At 44.5% G+C, this 19052-nt stretch overlaps 1 protein-coding gene across 1 annotated transcript in view; it reads left to right on the plus strand.

The window, feature by feature from the left end:
• The first annotated feature begins 614 nt into the window (after positions 1 to 614).
• The window catches only part of Man1c1 (mannosidase, alpha, class 1C, member 1), a 133983-nt gene continuing 115545 nt past the window's right edge, over positions 615 to 19052 (plus strand). The window contains exon 1 of the mRNA XM_005394825.2: positions 615 to 1174. Within this exon, the coding sequence (XP_005394882.1) occupies positions 632 to 1174 (543 nt within the window). The 5' untranslated portion in view covers positions 615 to 631. The remainder of the gene's footprint in view (positions 1175 to 19052) is intronic.

The raw sequence follows: 19052 nt of genomic DNA on the forward strand, positions 1-19052 counted from the left end.
ATCCCTCCGCTCCGGGGGCCTCGCCAAGCCGCCGGCTCCCGCAGGCTGGGAAGCGCCTGCCCCCGCCCCCTGCCTCTCCCCGAACCCCGGCGGAGCAAAGTTGTGGACGTGTCCGGGTCGCCCGGCCAGGGCTCTGTCGCGACCCCGCGGGTGGAGCGCGCTCCGAGCAGGGCTGTCTCGCCGCCCCGCCGCCGCCTTGCCCCCGGAGCCGGCGCTCTGCAAACTGCTTCCGAGGCTGAAACTTTGGGCTCCGGCGAGCGCAGGAGGGAGACCCGAGGACCGAGGGCGGCCCGGCGCGGGGACGGCATGTGACGGCCGTTGCGGGGAGGCAGGCGAGGCTGCGACGCGCGGCCGGGCATTGCGGGCCCGGGCCCCGAGCCGCGCCGCCCCGTTCGCCCGGGCCCCGCTCGCCCCCGCGCGGGAGCGCTCGCTGCAAACTCCCTGAACTTCGGGGACGGTCCCCGAAGCGCCGAAACTCGGGGTTGGCGGCTCTGCCCTGCAACCCGTGCTCCGGGCGGCGCCCCTGCACGCTGGTCCTCTTCCTTCGCCCCCTGAGGACACGTGCGTGGACTCCGAGGACCTCGGGGCTTCCAGGCGGAGCTGACGGCCCCCAGACCCACTCCGGGCCACGATGCACATGAGGAAAGTGCCGGGCTTCGTCCCGGCCTCCCCGTGGGGGCTGCGGCTGCCGCAGAAGTTCCTTTTCCTTCTCTTCCTCTCGGGCCTCGTCACTCTGTGCTTTGGGGCCCTCTTCCTGCTGCCCCATTCCTCTCGCCTCAAGCGCCTCTTCCTGGCGTCCCGGACTCAGCAGCCTGGCCTGGAGGTGATGGCCGAAGTCGCCGGCCACTCCCCGGCCCGCGAGCAGGAGCCACCCCCTAACCCGGCCCCCGCGGCGCCGGCCCCGGGCGAGGATGACCCCGGCAGCCGCGCGGGTCCCCGCCGCAGGAAGGGGTGGCTGCGGCGCACCCGCCCCACCGGACCCCGGGAGGAAGCCACGGCGGCCCGGGGCAGCAGCGGCGTTGCGGCCCCCAAGCCGGGCGAGGAGAGCATCCCATTCAGCTTTGACTTCAACGCGTTCCAGAGTCGCCTCCGCCACCCAGTCCTGGGGACGAGGACTGATGAAAGTAAGGAGCCCCAGAGCCGAGTGCGAGCCCAGCGGGAGAAAATCAAGGAGGTAAGCGTCCTGCCTCCACTCCCACTCCGAGGAAAGATCTTCTTGACTCCCATGCATTTCCCTGAGCCCAGCCCTTCCTGGCGCCCGGGTCTACTGTAGGCCCCTCAGACACACTGCAGCCTGCTCCCTCGTCCCAAACTTCCCATCTTCCCTCCCTGCACACTTTCTCAACGGGCTTCAGTTGATCATCCTCACCTCCCGGAGTGGCCGCTGAACCCCCGGACCAGCTAACTTCCCACAGCTCTCAGACTGGTCTTTCCTGCTCAGTCCCCAGCCCAGATGGGTTCTAGTACTTCCCTCGGTAGAGCTGCTAGTGAAAGTGGAGTTCAGATTCTTAATGGGGACCCTGGAACCACTGGAAATACTCATTGTCACCGTGTGTCTCTACGTCTTGACTTCTCCCATACCCCGGTAGGACCTGCCACCCAGAAACCTATTTGAGGGCTATTTGGTGTCCTGCCAATATTTAGTAATCTAGTCAGCACCCTACAGACCAGAGATGTTGTTCACTGCTGCTGTTTCTATTGAACTTGGGAACAATTGTACGTAATTGCATGTGATGCAGGAGGGAATGATCGATAAGACGGTGGTAAACGTTACAGCAGCTCTGAGGTTACTGGCTTGATGAAGCAGGCCTTGGACTGGTTCCCTGTAGGGATTGTGCCAGGGAGGAATTTAGAAGGGTCACTTTGAGTCTGAGTCTCGGTTTAAGAAATCCAAAACAAACACAGCCTTACAGTGGCTTGAGGACAGTTGTCAGGTGGCCACTGGTGCCTATTCTACTCCACCACTGTTCCAGCAGCCTACATGAGGTATGTGCCCAGCAATGCAGAGGGGGCTGCAGTGACACCCCCAGGCCACCAGGGGGCTGCGGACAAGCAGTGGGCCAGGGTCTCTTCCCTAGAAACCAGAGGATGCTCTCCCCTCCCCCATGGGCCCAGAAGGAAAGAGCTGCTTCAGTCTGGACCTTTTGCTTTGCTGAAGGGAGCCAGCAGGTCTGCTCTGATTTCTAGGGACAGCAGGCAACAAGGGTCAGGATTTGCCCTGCCAAGATATCCATACAGCTGGTGGAAAACTTGGCCGTCCCTTTCCCCTTATCTGAACTCGCCTCCCTCCCAGTGCCCACCTCTCTCCCATTTATCTCTGCTCTGACTCAGCCACTCTGTGCTGCGCCCTACTTGACTAGCAATCCCAGGACATTTTGTGAGGTTAAGATAGGATTCCACGAGAAGCTGAGTCCTTTGTGTGTGTGTGTGTGTGTGTGTGTGTGTGTGTGTGCACGCGCGCATGCCTCTCAGTTTTTAAATTCTCGTTGAAATCTCGAAGGTTAATTGAAGGCTAGAACTTGCAGCCACTAAGTAAGGAGCATCGCTTTTCCCCTTTTTCTTAAGGAACTGTGGTGTTCACAGTTCACCTGGACCTCCCGCAGCTGGCTGTCTCAAAGCTCCCTCTGAGTGCATTAGCTCTTTCTGCCCTTCTGGACCTCCTGGGAGGACAGTAACTCTGAGTGAAACTGCATATAAACTGCATGTGTGCAGCTTTTCATGGGATGTACAGAACTGCTGTCAGATTTTCCAAGGGATCCCTGAAGGATTAAGAATGAACTGCTGTCTTCCTCAGAAGAGGTGCATGCGACCCATTTCTGAAAGCCTAGGGTTGGAGCATTGGTAGGAGGGGAAGGTTGGCTACTGGGGAACTTGACTCTTCCTCTGTCTATAAGGCCAGCCTTCTCTGCCAGCAGGAGCTGGGAGTGGTAGCAGGTGTGTGAGGACTGTCTTTGCAGGTGGGTATAAAATGGCCTGATAGGGGGGCTCCATGTTCATCGCCAGTCGTCTGGATCTGTGACCCTGTAGTAGCAGGAGGCCTGCATTTATCTGCAGCTGGTCTTCAGCAGTCCCTTCGTATTACCTTGAAGATGGTAAGCTCCTTAGAGTGGAGAGGCTGGTCCATGTACACTGTTACGTTGTTCTTTTGCTTTTCTTTTTTTAACACTGTTATGTTTTGAAGCCTGATGTGTCTTTAGGTTTCTTGAACCTGAAAACTGTGGGGCAGAGTCGTTGGCTTAGATGTTAACACAGGGTTGCCATCCCTGACGTCCCACCTGGTAAGGAATGCACAAGGTTCCTGCAGGGGGGCATCTTTATTTCTGTCTGCTTTAAATTTCTCCCTATGTTGTGCCTAGGGAAGATCATTTTAGAAAGGTGCCTGTTTTTACAAAAGGAACGGTGGCATTCATTTCTGGTTTGTTTCCTTCTAGACATGGATTGATTAGACCCGAGGAGCAGAAGGGGAGCTAGAATCAGATACAAAGGGCCCTGTTCTTATAAGATTAGGTTTTTAAAGTGAAAATAAATATCAAGACGGAGTCAGAGATGGTGATAAATGAGAGTGAATAGCAAGTGGACACCCAGACTCTTATCTCAACAAAGGATATTTATGAGCATTCCAGTGTGAGAGATGGGTGTGGGCAGGAGGTCTGTGCTGATAGGATGGGATGGGCCAGGGATACAGCTCGATGGCATAAGCGCCTGCCTGGCAAGCGCAAGGTCCTGAGTTCCATTCCTGGTACCAAAAGTAAAAAAAGATTTAAGAAAAAGATGGGTTGAAAGTGCAGGTTCTGGGTGTACGTGCGTCAGGAAACTTTTCACTAGGACCAGTTCTTTTCTTTAATAACCCTCCCCAACCAATTTTGGAAGCTTGGAGAAAGCAAAGTGGTACAGAGAACATGGGTTGGATCTCAGCTCAGCTGTCAACTCCCTGACTTTGGGCAAGGTCCTTCTTGGATCTTCCTGTCAAATGGGGTGAGGGAGAAGCAAGTAGCCAGTTGTGGACACTGTGGCTTCAGCACTGCCTCCCAAGGGAGCTGTCAGTGTGGTCTGGGACTGCTTAGCAGTCGGACTTTCTCTGTTCCACGAAGTCAAGGACAGTAGTGTTGTGGTGGTGTTGATGCAGTGTTGGTGATGATGTCATCCCTACCACTACCCATGAGTAGATAAGGAAATATTTATCAACTATTCCTGGCACCCGTAATGAACTTTGGAGATGAAATTGAACAGATCCTCAGTTGGGATCATGAAGAGAAAAGGTGATGGCTCGAATGTAAAGGGAGAAAGCTTGTTAGCGGCTTTCCTTTCAGACCTGAAGATCATAGAGGGAATGGGGTCCTTTGCCCACGGGTAGATTTCTTCCTGATTCAAGTTGAGACTTTTCTCAGACATGACACAAGTTGTAAATATCTAGCTTGTTGGGCTAGATCTCAACAGAACAATTCACACTGTCCTGGGTCCAGCTAAAGATGGTTGGTTGCTGATATAGGTCCAGCTAAAGATGGTTGGTTGTCCCTTCCAGTGAAGGGGCTTTTTGTTGAAGGGAACCAGGCAGTCTGGGGCTTAGAGTACAGGGTACTGGCAGTGGGGCTTGCCCTCCAATGTGGTGCTCTTGGATGACCTGTAGAAAGGGCCGCCGCTCTGGTTAGATGCAGCCGCATCCTGAGGTGCTGGGCCGAGCAAGAAAAACATGGGTTAAATTTCACCACCTTCATTTTGTACTCAGTGCAGGGTTCTCATGCACCGCGCGTGCAGCAGTCCTCCAAAAATCCAACCAGAGTCTCAGGCCATCCACTCTGACCTCAGGGAAGGTTGTTTATCACTGGACCCCCATCTTCATGGTAAAAGCACAAGACCAGCATTTGGGGGTGTTACCTCTCTTCCCCACCACTGCCTGTTTACTCTTTTGTTTATGAATGTGTCCTAGGACCTAGAAGGGCAGTAAGTTGTGATCTGACGTTACATTGGCGCCCACATATTTGAATGAATGGCTGCATTAAAGATCTATAAACTGAGTTAAAGTTGCTGGTAGCAGAGACAGAGTCCTCTCCCTCAGGAGACATGGAATTCTAAGGAGGCTCGGAGTACCAGCGACAGCCAGGTTCAGGGGCTTAGCATCCCACTGGCCCAAAGGTCGCGGTAACATTCTGAGTGCAAGGCCGTCTCGGTGTGTGTGGGTACGTTTGTGAGTCGAATCTCTCACGCCGGAGCAGCAGGCCTCGGGAAGGTGCCTTGAGTCACACCGCAGTTCATGTGACTTGGCAGGGAGTGCCACAGCACTGGCCCCCTATGTCTGCCGAGCCAGGCCTCCAGGGTATTGCTGGTCCGATACGTGGTGGTGTCTGAGTCATCTTGGCAAGTGATCTTTGCTCCCCATTAATGGGCTGCTTCGTTAGTCATGTGTGCTTTCTTTGTCTCTCTGATTTATCCTCACTGGTACCAGGGAACAGGTAGGAAAATTAAAAGGTGTTGTGTTCTTTGTAGCATGTGCATCAGAGCCTGTGAAATATTTAAGATAATTAATATTAGGACTAGCTTTGATTTCATAGCTTCCCCTCAGAGAGCTCTGAGTTGCAGATCCATTGAAGATCTTTTCTCCCTTCCCTGTACTTTAGTTTCTTTCGTTCCCTCCCGTCTTGCGTTTAACATGAATGGGAACTGGCGCTAATGACCAGGGAGGTCCCTTGGGAGACCCTTACATCCTCAGCCCAGTCACAACCCCCCTTCTTTCTCTTTAGATCTGAGGGCTGCAGTTAGAGCAAGGCTTAGGACAGGTCCCTACCAGCTGTGCAGCTCAACACCTGCAGGTCGGTTGGGCTTTCTACTTTCATTTCGAGTCGCACCATCATTCTGGGGGAATCAGGCATTCCAGGAGCAACTGGTTCTCAGGCCTCACATCCTTAATTGTGTCTTTAGTGTTAGGGCAGGAAACAAATACAACGATGACTTTGAAAAGTCAACCGCTTATTTCACAGTACAGTTAGCAAGGGGGGTAAGAATATAGATTCCCCTGTGGTTTTCAGAGTGACTGATTTACATCGGAGTTCAAGAAATGCCTTTTCTCTAGCTTTCCAGGAAGACTGATCCATTACTTTACCAAAAATAAATATTGTGATATATGTTAGGCATACTTCCTTCAAAGGGACTTACATCTTTTCTCTTACTGAAGAATGTAAATCAGCCTCGTAGATTGTAAAGCCCCATGCCAGGAAACTGATCATGTAGGTGAGCCTTGTGGGTACTGGCTCCGGCTTGGGGAAGGCACCTGTCTGCATCCTAAGTTGAGTGTGTGGTAGGGGAGGCGTTGGGAGCTTTAGGAAATGCTCTCTGTCTTGCTTTCGTTGGCTAAATCAGCAAAGCCCTGGCAAGGGAATGATGGACATAGGACTCAGGAAGGTAATTGCTTTGAGTAAATTCATGGGTATTTATTATATTACTTGGAAATAGGAGGCCACCCATCAAGCAGGGATAAGTGTCATGAGCCGGGGATGATTATTCCAGTTCTGTGCACCTGTGGTCCAGAAAGACCAGGCTCAAGCACTGAGCCACAGCTCCCGATTTCTCATTACCTTTGGTCCAAGCCCTTTATCCACAAGTGTCTGCATAATGTGGGGGAAAGAAACGATCAGTTTCCTTAGCTCTGTGTTTCCACGGCCGATCATGGTAAGAAGCCAGATTGGAGAGTCCTCAAAGAATTTCGAGGACTTGAGGACCTTAGTCCTGCCTGCCTCTTCCTCCTTCACACTGGGGCCGTCAGCATCTCAGACAGTACAGTTTTGCTTCTCTTCAGTGACGCTTCAGTGCAGCTGAGATTGATGTAAATCAGGCCCACTTTGGCGTCTCCACCTGCAAAGAGAATAAAAGCCACAGAGACCGCAGTTACAAGCCTCAGTGTGGTGGCTTACTTGCAGGTGTTTTTTCCCTCACGAAGGGGGTTTTCTAAGATTTGGGTTGAGAGCTCTCTAAATCCGATAGACAGGCAGTCAGCACAGCTCACAGACAGGGGTCTAAGCAGTGTGTCTGTCTCTATCTCTGTCTCTCCCCCTACCAGTACTGGGGATTGGACCCAGGGATGAACTACACCCTCCACCCTTTCTGTTTATTATTTTGAGGCAAAAATCTGGCTAAATTGCCCAGGTTGGCCTTGAATTTTTGGGTATCAACATGCCCAGATCTGAGTATGTCTCTTAACTGAGTCTTTCATTAAAGGTTAAAGCCAGGGTGGTTGCCCATCTATTTTAATGCAGTACTATTAGTGGCAACTTCAACAGAGGAAACTTTGGCATTTTGACAAGGTGTTCCCTGCTTGATAGATGAACTTTCATCCGGCATCTTCTGGGACTCAGCTACTGTCCTGGTCAATCTTCTGGGCAAACAGTTTTAACTGAGTAACCCTATTTTTAGCAACCAAATAATATATTTTTCTCCCCTCCTTCCAAAGTATAATTTAGTGAGTTGCATAGATCTTAAATAAATAATTTTCTGAATTTTAACAAACGCAGAAAACTGCAGACCGCACCTTTTCAAGATAGGGAACATTTTCCTCAACTCAAAGGGGAAACTTCCTTTCCTCCTTGCTACTCAGTCCCTATTATCCCCTCCATCCATCCCTAATCACCCTCGTGCGATCTCTGGGCGGAGATCAGCAGGGCCTGTGCTAGAACTTCAGACAAATGGGACAGTACAGTATATGCTGTGCACTACAAGGCTTCCTTTGGAGGGTGCTGTTTTAAAATCCGTGCATAGTGTATGTTGGCACTTTGTTCCTTTTCGTTGAGGTGTGTTCTGTTGTATGACTCTAGCTCTTTGTTTATCCATTCACCTGTGGTTGGATTTTGGGGTTGTTTCAAGAATTTGACTACTACGAATAAAGTTGCTAAGGACATTTTATGTACAAGTGCTTATGTGGGCATAGGTTTTTATTTCTTTTGTGTAACTAGAATTATTGGTTCATAAACTAGATATATATTTGACTGTAAGAGAACCTAGAAATGCTTTTCACAACTAGTTAGACTGTTTTACACCTCCGTCAACAATGTGCAGGTTCAACATCCTCACCAATGTTTGTTACTATCAACTTGTATAGACTTTGTTCTTTTGCATGGTGGCTAGTGATATTTTATTATAGTTTTAATTTGTAACTATTGATATTGAATGTCTTTTCGTGTGTTTATTCACCACTTTGGTGTCTCATGTCTGTTCAAACCTTTGGCCCTTTTTTATTTAAAAAATTAGGGTATATATCACCTTTTTTTTTTTTTTTTGGTCTTTTTGTGACAGGGTCTCTCTATGCAGTTCAGGCTGGCCTTGAACTCACTTTGTAGCCCAGGCTGGTCTCGAACTCTCAACGATCCTCCTGAGTGCTGGGATTACAGACGTGCGCCACCACGCCCGGCTCCTGGTGTATATCTTATTGTAAGAATTTTTATACTTGTGGCATGATCAAAATATATGATGAATGTTTACATTTTTGAAAGTTTATTATAATGAGACACATTATATTAATTCCACTCAAAACACTCCCCTTTATTTTTTAAATTGTTATGTTGCTTATTTTTTACTATATTTTATTGATTGTTTTGTTTTGTTTGAGACAGGGTCTTGCTGTGTAACCCAGGCTGGCCTTGAACTCAAGGCAATCCTCCTGCCTCAGCCTCCGAGTGCTGGGATTATAGGTATACGCCCCCATGCCCAGCACGCCCCCTTATTTTAAACACACTTATCCCATCATTCTTGCCACTTTCTGAAGCAGTTCTGGAAGTCTTTCTGCCGCGTGCCATCCAATGGAAAGCCAGGCTCATAAAAATATTACAGTGCGTCCTCACCCAGCTTATTCACAGGATCTAGCACCATGCAACTTCTGACTCTTCCCCAAAGTTAAAATCATGAAAGGTAAATGTTTTGAATGGATTCAAGACATTGAAGGAGCCATGACAAACCACTAAAGACACAAAAGAGACTTTCAGAACTGCTTCAGAAAGTGGCAAGAATGATGGGATGTGTGGGTTTGAAATGAGGGGGAGTTTTCTTTTGTTTGTTTTTTTTTAATTTTTCTCCAGTACCGGGAATCGAATTCACGACCTTGCGCTTGCCAGGCAGGCGCTGTGCCGCTGAGCTAAATCCCCAGCCCCGAGGGGGAGAATTTTGCAGGGGATTAATGGTGACATGTCTTTTACTGCAGTAAGTTTTTAAAAACCTAAATATTAACCATATTTTTCAATCATACCATGATTATAGAGATAACTCTTTGCTATTCTTTTTTTAATTTGGTCTTTTTTTTCATTTTTCTTAATTGTATCATGCAAAAAAGCAGAAATTTTAAATTTTTATGATGTCCAGTGAATTGATTTTTTTTTTTTTTTTGATGCTAGTATTTTCTGGTTTTTGGTTTGTTTTTGTTTGTTTTTCTTTAGGTATCAGGAATCGAACTCACGACCTTGGGCTTGCCAGGCAGGCACTGTGCCGCTGAGCTAAATCCCCAGCCCCGTATTTTCTGTATCTACTTAAAAACAAACAAACAAACACACTTTGCCTACCCCAAGTTCATGAAAATGATCTTTTAAATTTCAGAAGCACAGTCTTTTTTTTTTTTTTTTTTTTGGTCTTTTTGAGACAGGGTCTTGCCACGCAGTTCACACTGGCCTTGCTCACTTTGTACCCTCCCAAGTGCTGGGGTTACAGGAGCGCGCCACCACGCCCAGCATTTTAGTTTTCACATTTAGGTCTCTTACCGGCGTTTAATTAGTTTTTGTAGATGGTACCGGGGTGGGAGTTTAGGTTGATTATTTTCCATTTAGGTGTCTAGTTGTGTGACACTATTAAAGACAACTTTCCTTTCCCCATTGAATTGCTTTGGTGTCTTTGTCAAATTAGTTGGTGCATATATGTGCTCTGTTTTTGGACTTTTCCATTCTAGTGACTTGTCTTAATGCATTCCATACTATCTTGATGCTGTAGCTTTATAATAAGTCTTGCAAACCGGTAGTGCAAACAGGTAGTGTGATTCCTCTATCTTTGAACTTCTTTTTCAAAATTGCTTTGGCTATTACAGGTTCTCTGCATTTCTGTATTCATTTGAGAACAGCCTCATTAGCTTCTATGAAAACTCCTGCTGAGATATTTTGATTGGATTTGTCCCGAATCTATAATTTAAGTGGGCGAATATTGTTACCTTAACCATATTGTGGCTATGGGCATGGCTCCATGGTAAAGTGCTTGCCTAGCGTGCACAAGGGCCTAGGTTCAGTCCCCAGAACTGCAAAAAATATAACAACGACAAAACCAAAATTGGATCATTGAATCCATAGATTTGTTTGTTTTCTTTTTTTTTAATTTTGTTTTTTTGTTTTGTTTTGTTTTTCTTCCAGTCCCAGGAATCAAACTCACGACCTTGCGCTTGCCAGGCAGGCACTTTGCCGCTGAGCTAAATCTCCAGCCCCTGAATCCATAGATTTGGTTCCCCTCTCTTTTACTTAGATTTTCTTTACTTTGAACAGTGTTTTGGAGTTTTCAGTGTAGAAAGCTTGAGCATCTTTTATTAACTGCATCTCTGCTTTACATTTATGCTATTATAGATGGCATTCTTCAAATATTTTTGTTGATACGTATTTGAGGTAATATTTACATTCATTTTGGGTATTGGTACATATTGTATCATATTTTGATCATTATCAGTCCCCTCTTTACCCCCGCTACCTTTTTCCTTCCTCCCTTCTCTTGATCCCTTTCCTCACCTCCAGAAGCTCTGCCTCCCTGTTTTGTATCAACTCTTCTTTATTTTACTCTTCTGTTTATTTATAGTTTTGGGTTTCTGGTATAAGAGAAACCATGTGATATTTAACTTTCTGTGTCTAACTTACTTCACTTAACATTATGGACTCAAGAGCCATCTGTTTTCCTGTCCATGACGTACATTCATTATTTATGGCTGAATAAAACGCCATTGTATATCTATACCACATTTTCTTTACCCATTTGTCTGTTGATGGGCATTTAGGCTGTTTCCAGAAATTAGCTATCGTGAATGACACTAAATAGTATTTTAAAAAAATTTTTCTTTTCCAGTTGTTTATTGCCAGTACATAGAAATACAATAGAACTTTTTGAAGCATACATTGACTTTTTATTATGTGATCTTATTGAATGCGTTTGCTGTTTTTTTGGTAGATTTCTAAGGATCTGTTTTATATAGAATCATGTTGTTTATGAGTCAGACGGTTTTACTTCTTCTTTTCAATTTCTGGGCCTTTTATTTCTGCTTCTTGCTTCACTGCTCTGGCTAGGACTTCCAGTCCCGTGTTGGAGGGGGTGAGAACTGACATTCTTGCCTTGTCCTTGTTCTCAAGGGAGAAGCATTCCGTCTTTCATCACTAACAGTGACGTTAGATGCGGCTTTTCGGTGAATACTTTTTATCAGGCTGAAGAAGTTCCCTTCTATTCCTAATTTGCTGAGAGGTTTTTTTTGTTCTGTTTTGTTTTTTAAAAATGAGGGATGAGATAGAATGTTGTCAAACATTTGTGCTTTTTCTGCAGCTATGGAGATGGTACAGTTTTCCTCTTTAATTCTGTTAATACAGTGAATCATACAGATTTAAAAAGAATACCAAATCAAAATTGCATTTGGTTTTCTAATATTTTGTTAAGGATTTCTGCATCTATATTTGTGACATAGTTTTCTTGTAAAGCCTTTGTCGTCAGCATTATGCTGCCCTCATAAAAGGGACTGAAAAGTATTCTCTTTTCTATTTCCTGGAAGAGTTTGTGGGACACTGATATTATTTTTCTTGGTTGTTTGATAGACTCCATCAATAAAGCCTGATAAATGGCCTGGATTTTTCTTAGGGTGGTGGAAGTTTTAAATTATTAATTTAATTGTATACCAAATATACAGTTTCTTTTTTGTGTGTCAGTTTTGTCAGTTTGTCTTTTAAGGAATTTGTCCATTTCATCCCAATGTGTAGAATTTGTTGGAATAAAATTGTTTCTAAGATCTCCATTTTTCTTCAGGACTTTTGTGGGGTCTATCATGGTGTTTCTTCTTTTATTTCTGATATTGGTAATTGTATTCTCTGCTTCCTTCTTCAAAATAGTTTCACTAATAGTTTATTAATTTTATTAATCTAAGAATCAACTTTTAGTATTTTTAATATCCACTTAAAATTCAGTGTCAGTTCTTGCTCATATATTTTATATTTCAGTTATCTGATATACATATTTAGTAGTAGTATATATTCTAGATGAATTGACCCTTTCAGCATTACAGATGCATTTTTTTATTTCACTTTATTTTATTTGTAATACTGGACTCTTTTACTGAGCTACATCCCCAGCCCCTTTTTTATTTTGAGACAAGATCTGTTTAGTTGCTGAGATGCCCAGGTTGATCTTGAAGTTGCAACCCTCCTGCCTCAGCTTCCCAGAGTGCTGGGGTTACAGGTGTATACCACCACATGTGGCTTATTTTTTATTTCCTATAATTCTGTGTTTGAAGTATATTTCACCTGCATAGTATAGCTCTTCAGCTTTCATGTGATTAATGTGATCAGTGTTTATATGGCATACATTTTTCCATCCTTTTATTTTTTAAATACCTTTGTATTTACAGTGTTTGTCTTATAAAGAGAGTCTTCTTTTAATCCACTCTAACAGTCTCTGCCTTTTAAGGTGTTTATTCCATTTACCTTTAACATAATACTTATATAATTGGGCTCGAATCTAGCAGTTTTCTTATTAGTTTCATATATCCTTTTCCATTTTAAGCCTTCTTTTGGATTAATTATAATTTTATTATTTCATCTCTTATGCACACATAAACCACAGTCTACCTTGAAATAATTTATTCTTTCATGTATGAAGTAAACCTCTTACAACAATGTACTTTTATTTATCTATTCTTCAGTCTGTTGTTGTCATATATTCAGCTTCTACATAGGTTTTTTTTTTTTTTTTGGTACTGGGAATCAAACTCAGAACCTTGCACTTGCCAGGCTTATGCCACTGAGCTATATCCCCAGCCCATTCTACATATGTTATAAACCCTGTAATACATTAGTATTATTTTTGTTTTATTTTTAAGTCAATTGTCTTAAAGAAATTTATAAATTAGAGTCTTTTTACCCACATTCTTACTATTTCTGGTGTTATGTGTGTGGGTTTCTGACTGATACTGTTTCCTTTAGGCCTGAAAAACTTTTTTTTTTTTTAAATAATTGAAGGTCTGTTGGTGACAGATTCTTGCATATTTGTTTATCCAAAGATGTCTCTACTTTGTCTCCATTTACAAAGAATATTTTTGCTGGATATAGAATTATAGATTGAGTTTTTCTTTCTTTACACCAAAGATGCCATTCCATTGTCTTGCAATTTGCATTGTTTCTGATGAGAAGTTAGAAGATGCTCCCCTGCATGCATGGCTTTCCCTTCCTTTTGTGTGGTATTAAGATTTTTCCAGAGCCAGGCATGGTAGCATATGCCAGTAATCCCAGCACCTTGGAAGGTCAGTGCAGGAGGATTGATTGCAAGTTCAAATCTAGGGCAACTGTGACTTAGTGAGACTCTGTCTCAAAAAAAAAAAAAAAAAAAGAGGGCTGGAGATACAGTTCAGTGCAAAGGTCATGGGTTCAGTCCCCAGTATGGCAGCAAACAAAACAAAACATTTTTCCATTTACTTCTGATTTCCAGCATTTTAATAGTGCTGTGCCTAGGAGTGGTTGCCTTTGTTTCTACTTCTTGGGGTTTGTTGAGTTGATTTTGTTCTTAGGTTAATGTTTTTCCATTCACTTGGAAAAAGTTTGGCCCATATTTCTTAAAATACTTTTCCTCATCCAATTTATCTCCTTTATGTTTAAAACTCTAGTTACATATCAGTTAGATTGCCAAAAAAAAGTTGGATTACTTGATATTGTTTTAGAGTCACTGAGTCTTTGTTTTTTTTTCTCCAGAATTCTCTCCCGTGCTTCAGTATGGTTCTGTTATGTAAGCCTATCTTCAAGTTTACTGAACTTTTCTTCTGTAGGGTGCAATCTGTTGTTAAAACCAGTGAATCTTATATTTTCAGTAATTTTTACTTCCAGAATTACCATTTGGACTTTTTTTTTTTTAAGACAAGATCTCTTTATGTTGCCCAGGCTGGCCTTGAACTTGTGAACCTCTTGTCTTTGTCTCCCTAGTAGCCAGCTTTCCATTTGGGTTTTTAAAAAGGTTTTTGTTTCTCTGAGATTTCCCATGTGTTTATTCATTGTTTCTATATTTTCTTTAAATGGTGAGACATATTGTAATAGCCTTTAACGAAATTCTAAAAAATGTTTATTAGGACATGTTTGTGGTCCATAATGATTACATTCACCATTGGGAATTGATGTACATGGACATAATGTATCTTAATTCTTTTTACGTTCCCCTCTCTTCCCTCCCTCCACCAGTAATAGCTTTTATTTTATTTTATTTTTTTTTGTTTGTTTGTTTTTCTCCGGTACCGGGAACCGAACTCACGACCTTGCGCTTGCCAGGCAGGCGCTTTTGCCGCTGAGCTAAATCCCGAGCCCCAGTAATAGCTTTTAAAAAGTCTTTGTTTGCTACATCCAATATCTCCATCATTGTTTGGTCTTTCTATTGACTGTTTTAGCTCCTCCTTACGGATCACACTGTCCTACTTTATGATATGTCTGGCCATTTAAAAAAATTTTTGTCAAACATTGTGGAGGCTATTTTTTTTGAGAGTTTAGAATCATCTGCTTTGCAAAAGCCTCCCCCACTTTAGTCTGTCAGATGTGACTCCTTGCCACGTACCTGTTTCTGGCTGCCTTGCTCCCTACTCTTCCTGTTATTTTCTGACCTTCTGTTGGCTGTAGGGAGCCCTTTAATGTAGCTTGTTACCGTTATATGTAAAGCACAATAAACTGACTTTAAATAGATCTCTGAAGACTCCCAAATCAAACGTAGAATGTACAGATCTTAACCACAGTTTCACTATTTAAAGATTCTTATTTATTTTCGTAACTGGCATTGGGTGAGTGAAATAATTTTGTGTTGAAATTGTGACCGGAAAAGAGACAACAGTTCTCAAAAGGGCTCCTAATTTCTGGTTGAAATCATCCACTGTCATTTGTTTTTATATGTTAGGAGATGTATTTGTTAGTATTCTATAATGTTCCAGCAATCTTCATGACTGTAACTCTCTTTCTTTGTTTTTGGTTGTTTTTTTTTTTTGTCTTTTTGAGACAGGGTCTTGCTATGCAGTTCAGGCTGGCCTTGAGCTCACTATGTAGCCCAGGCTGGTCTCGAACTCGCAACGATCCTCCTGCCTCAGCCTCCCGAGTGCTGGGATTACAGGCATGTGCCACCACGCCTGGCAACTCTCCTCTTTGGATTTTATAAACTGTCAAATATTTTCTCTGAGCTCTTTACCTTATGTGTAAGGGAGAAATGAGGGAGGGAAGGGAAAAAGAAAAAAAAAAGAGATAGAAGGAGAGAAGGAAGGAAAGAAAGGGGGATTATGGGATTGCTCACTTGAGCTAAATTGCTGAGTAATCTGAAGGCAGCTGTGTATCCATCACTGCGGAAATTTCCAAGGTGCGTTCTGTGAGATCGGAGCCCATGTCCCGCATTCAGGGAAGTTCCGGGTGAAAGAAGTACCATATCTCACCGCAAAACCTGCCTTTAATTTCACTTGGGTCATTTGGGATGGATGAGCATATTGAATAAAAGGTGATAAGTCCACTTTCGCTACCTAAGAAGTGAGCTTTTCAGAGGCTAAACCTAAACTTGGCCAAGTGAATGCTGATTTCCTGAAGACATTTCAGCATCTATTTCGTTTTTCTATGCTCGTGTTCTTGACCTAAGTCAGCAAGTCTTCCTCCTTTCCGTCTGTCCATGTGTGTCACATGCCTTGTGCAGCTCTGGAGTAGACTTGGTTTTTAATTATAAGAATCCATAGGAAAAGAAGGCTTTAGTTTCTCTCTTTCAGAACTGGACTTTTTTAAGAACAGCCTATAAAATATACTCAGGTTTGCTACCTCAGAGTATACGGGAAGCCTCTAGAGAGAAAGGTTCAACTTTTGGCAGAAAAATAACAGCTCAGCCCACAGGCTTCCAGCGGCTTCAGATATGGGCCTCCTCGGGTGTGTAATTGGAGAGGCATAGAGACCGCACACAGATGTGCACTTGGGTGTGTTGGCTATAGCCTCCCTATAATCATGCCAGGAGCTCTGTGTTTGATTATTGATCCTTGAGTAGCTGAGAAGGTACCAGAGGGGCGTCAATCCAGATGGTGGGAGATGAGGGAGCACAGCACACATTTCCCCTGATTAGGCACTGGATTAGGTTACAGCTCAGTAAGATTCTCTGTGCTCTGTGCAAAGTGCTCTTCACTTTGGCACCGGTGGGAGCTGGATTCCACTTTGTCAGCCCTGGAGTGTGAAGTCTTCTTACATACAGAGAAGGGGGTTTTGACTCTCTGTACTACCCCTTGTGTGTTCTGTGTCAGAATTCCCAGGGAGTCTGCTTTGAAGTAAGTTGTGACTGGGCTGGAATGATGCCCACTCCCAACTTGAACAGATCAGATCAAAAATTCTGTGTGTGTGTGTGTGTGTGTGTGTGTGTGTGTGTGTGTGTGTTACTTGTATCAGAGCCCTAGCATCCTGTTAAGAGTTCGGCTGATCTACCCAACAGCCTCGTGATGTATAGGGCATGGACCATAATCCTGCTTCATAACTGACAGAGTGGAGACCTAGACAGGGAAGTGGCCAGCTCCGGACCACATCGCTTTACCTGATGGTGCATGGACCTGAACCTTCCCTCCTGGCTCTAAGGTTGACGTTCTTCCTATGACATCATCTGAAGGCTGCTTCACTTAGAGGAAGCATTTTCACTTTGAGATGAGGTTAATATAGTCTTTGTAGGTATTCAGAAGAACTGTTCTTGTGAATCTTGAGAAAGGGATTCTAACCTTTATTGCAGTCTGGAATTGCCTGGAGGATTTTAGTAAATACCGATGCCTGAATTCCTCCTATTATATCAAGATGCAGATTTAATTGGTCTGGGGTGCAGCCTGAGCAAGAGGGTTTAAAACACTTCCCAGGTGGTTCTAATGTGCAACCAGGCTTCCCCTAACCTGAGCCTGTTTTGTCTTAGCCCCAGCTCTATCTCCTTACTGGCTGTAGTTCCCTTTTACCCACTTAGGAGAGAGGTTGGAAATTTTCGGTATTTAAGACCTGCAACAGGATTAGGTAAGAGAAGAGCTGGGGAAAAGACTCAATTAAAACTGCATTTTCCAGAGTTAAGAGGAAACACTGTTCTCATGCTCAAGAGAAGCCATGGACTTATTAAAACTTTAAGACAAACATTGAAAACACCAACCGTCTAAGGCGCCTCAGTCATATACAATGAGCTAAAGGAAAAGCAAAGCCCAATCTCACTTTAAGGAGTTTTACAGTACAATATTGTCATGTGCCAGGATCATTTCCTACCACAAACAAATGCCTAGAGGTGGGGAAACATTACTTAGCTCTATAAATATTTGTCTGTCCCAACTAAATCTTTTTGGGGGAAGCAAGCAGGACATAAACAGCTGAAATGAAAATATTTGCTTGTCCAGAAGGAGATTTTCAAACAGGCCTTTGCCCTCCCTCCTGGGGCGGCCTCTGCTGCTTTCCAGTTAACAGAGCGGCCTTTGCACGTTGCTCTTTGGGCTTAAGTGAGGTCCTGATAGCAGCCAGGCAGGTTGTTATCTATAAACACCGAGTAACTGATGGGTGGATGCTCAAGAGAAAGGCTATATAAAGAGGAGAAAGAACAGAACCCAGCCCCGGGTATTCCAACTCTCCGCAGCAATGCACTGTGGTATTTATATCATTTCTGCCATGCCAGACATTGATGTGACTTAACCTGAGAGTTGCTGACCTGGGTTGATAGAGCAAATCTATCCAGGCCGTCCCTGGTGGAAGCTGCAGGAAGTGAGGATATGCTGTAGATTCCTGAGACTGTGCCCCCAACACCACTACCCCTACCCAGGGCTTCAGCATGGTCCCCTGCAAACTGTGTGTCTGTGCCAGAAACCCAGGGTTCTCACCCTTTGCCAACTTGCAATCTTTCTTCAGTCTGCCCCAGTTTATTTCTAGCGAATTATTTGGCCCATGCCGTGTATGAAACGCATACTGTTTGTCCCACACTGGTTTCACTCCAGCTTCAAAGGGTGGACATTCAGCCTAGGAGCATTAATGGGGAGCCAGACTTCAGCCATGACGTTTCTCTCTTGCTGTTACATCTCACGTTGAGCTCTGCTTACTCAGAGGCCGCTGGCTGCAGGAAGCAGTGACAAACATGGAACTTGGCAGATGGTTGTAGCTGTGGTTTCCTGGAGGCTTATGTGGGAGACGATTGTTTGTATATTGGTTTTCATTTATGTGTTGGTCTTATTTTCATTTTTCTGAGGTACCCAGATGCTATAGTGATAGATGGATTGGAAATGACTCATTTGTCAGGGTTCCGTGGGGGCTGTAGGTTCCCTTCTCGTGTGCAGTGGAGTCTAAAATGTTTAATTAGATGCTGAGGCATTTTTGCATGGGTCCGTCTCTCCTAGGCCTCCCAAGTGGGTGCCATTCCTTCACTGGGAAGAGGGGCTGGGGGCTTTGTAGGCTCAACCTCCTTCCCTCATTTTGTCTCAACACAATCCCCTTCCCTGCTTCCTGTTAGCTGCTGTTTGTCTTTCTCTCTACGATTGTTGTCCTAAAAACTGCCATCATGTGGCTGCTGGAAATTGCAGAGTTGATTTGGGTTGGAAATCTAGTTGCCAAACAGGTCAAACTAGACTTTATGAAATAATGTAGTTGAACTGATACGCAGCAAGGGGAATATTAACTCCCTGCTGCTTATCTGTTTTGCTCTGGTTAAACTTTTCCAGGGAACTCTCCTTGCTGTATGCCAGGCAGAGCCCTAGACGCGAGCACGTAAAGAGGTGCTTTCTGCCCTCATGAGCGGAACATCTAGTTAATATGGGCACATCTAGATACGGACACAATGGTAGCACAGTGGAGCTACCACAGAAAGGTGTGAAC

The sequence above is a fragment of the Chinchilla lanigera genome, unplaced genomic scaffold, assembly GCF_000276665.1.
Source record: "Chinchilla lanigera isolate Chin_1 unplaced genomic scaffold, ChiLan1.0 scaffold00051, whole genome shotgun sequence".
Classification (NCBI taxonomy): Eukaryota; Metazoa; Chordata; class Mammalia; order Rodentia; family Chinchillidae; genus Chinchilla; species Chinchilla lanigera.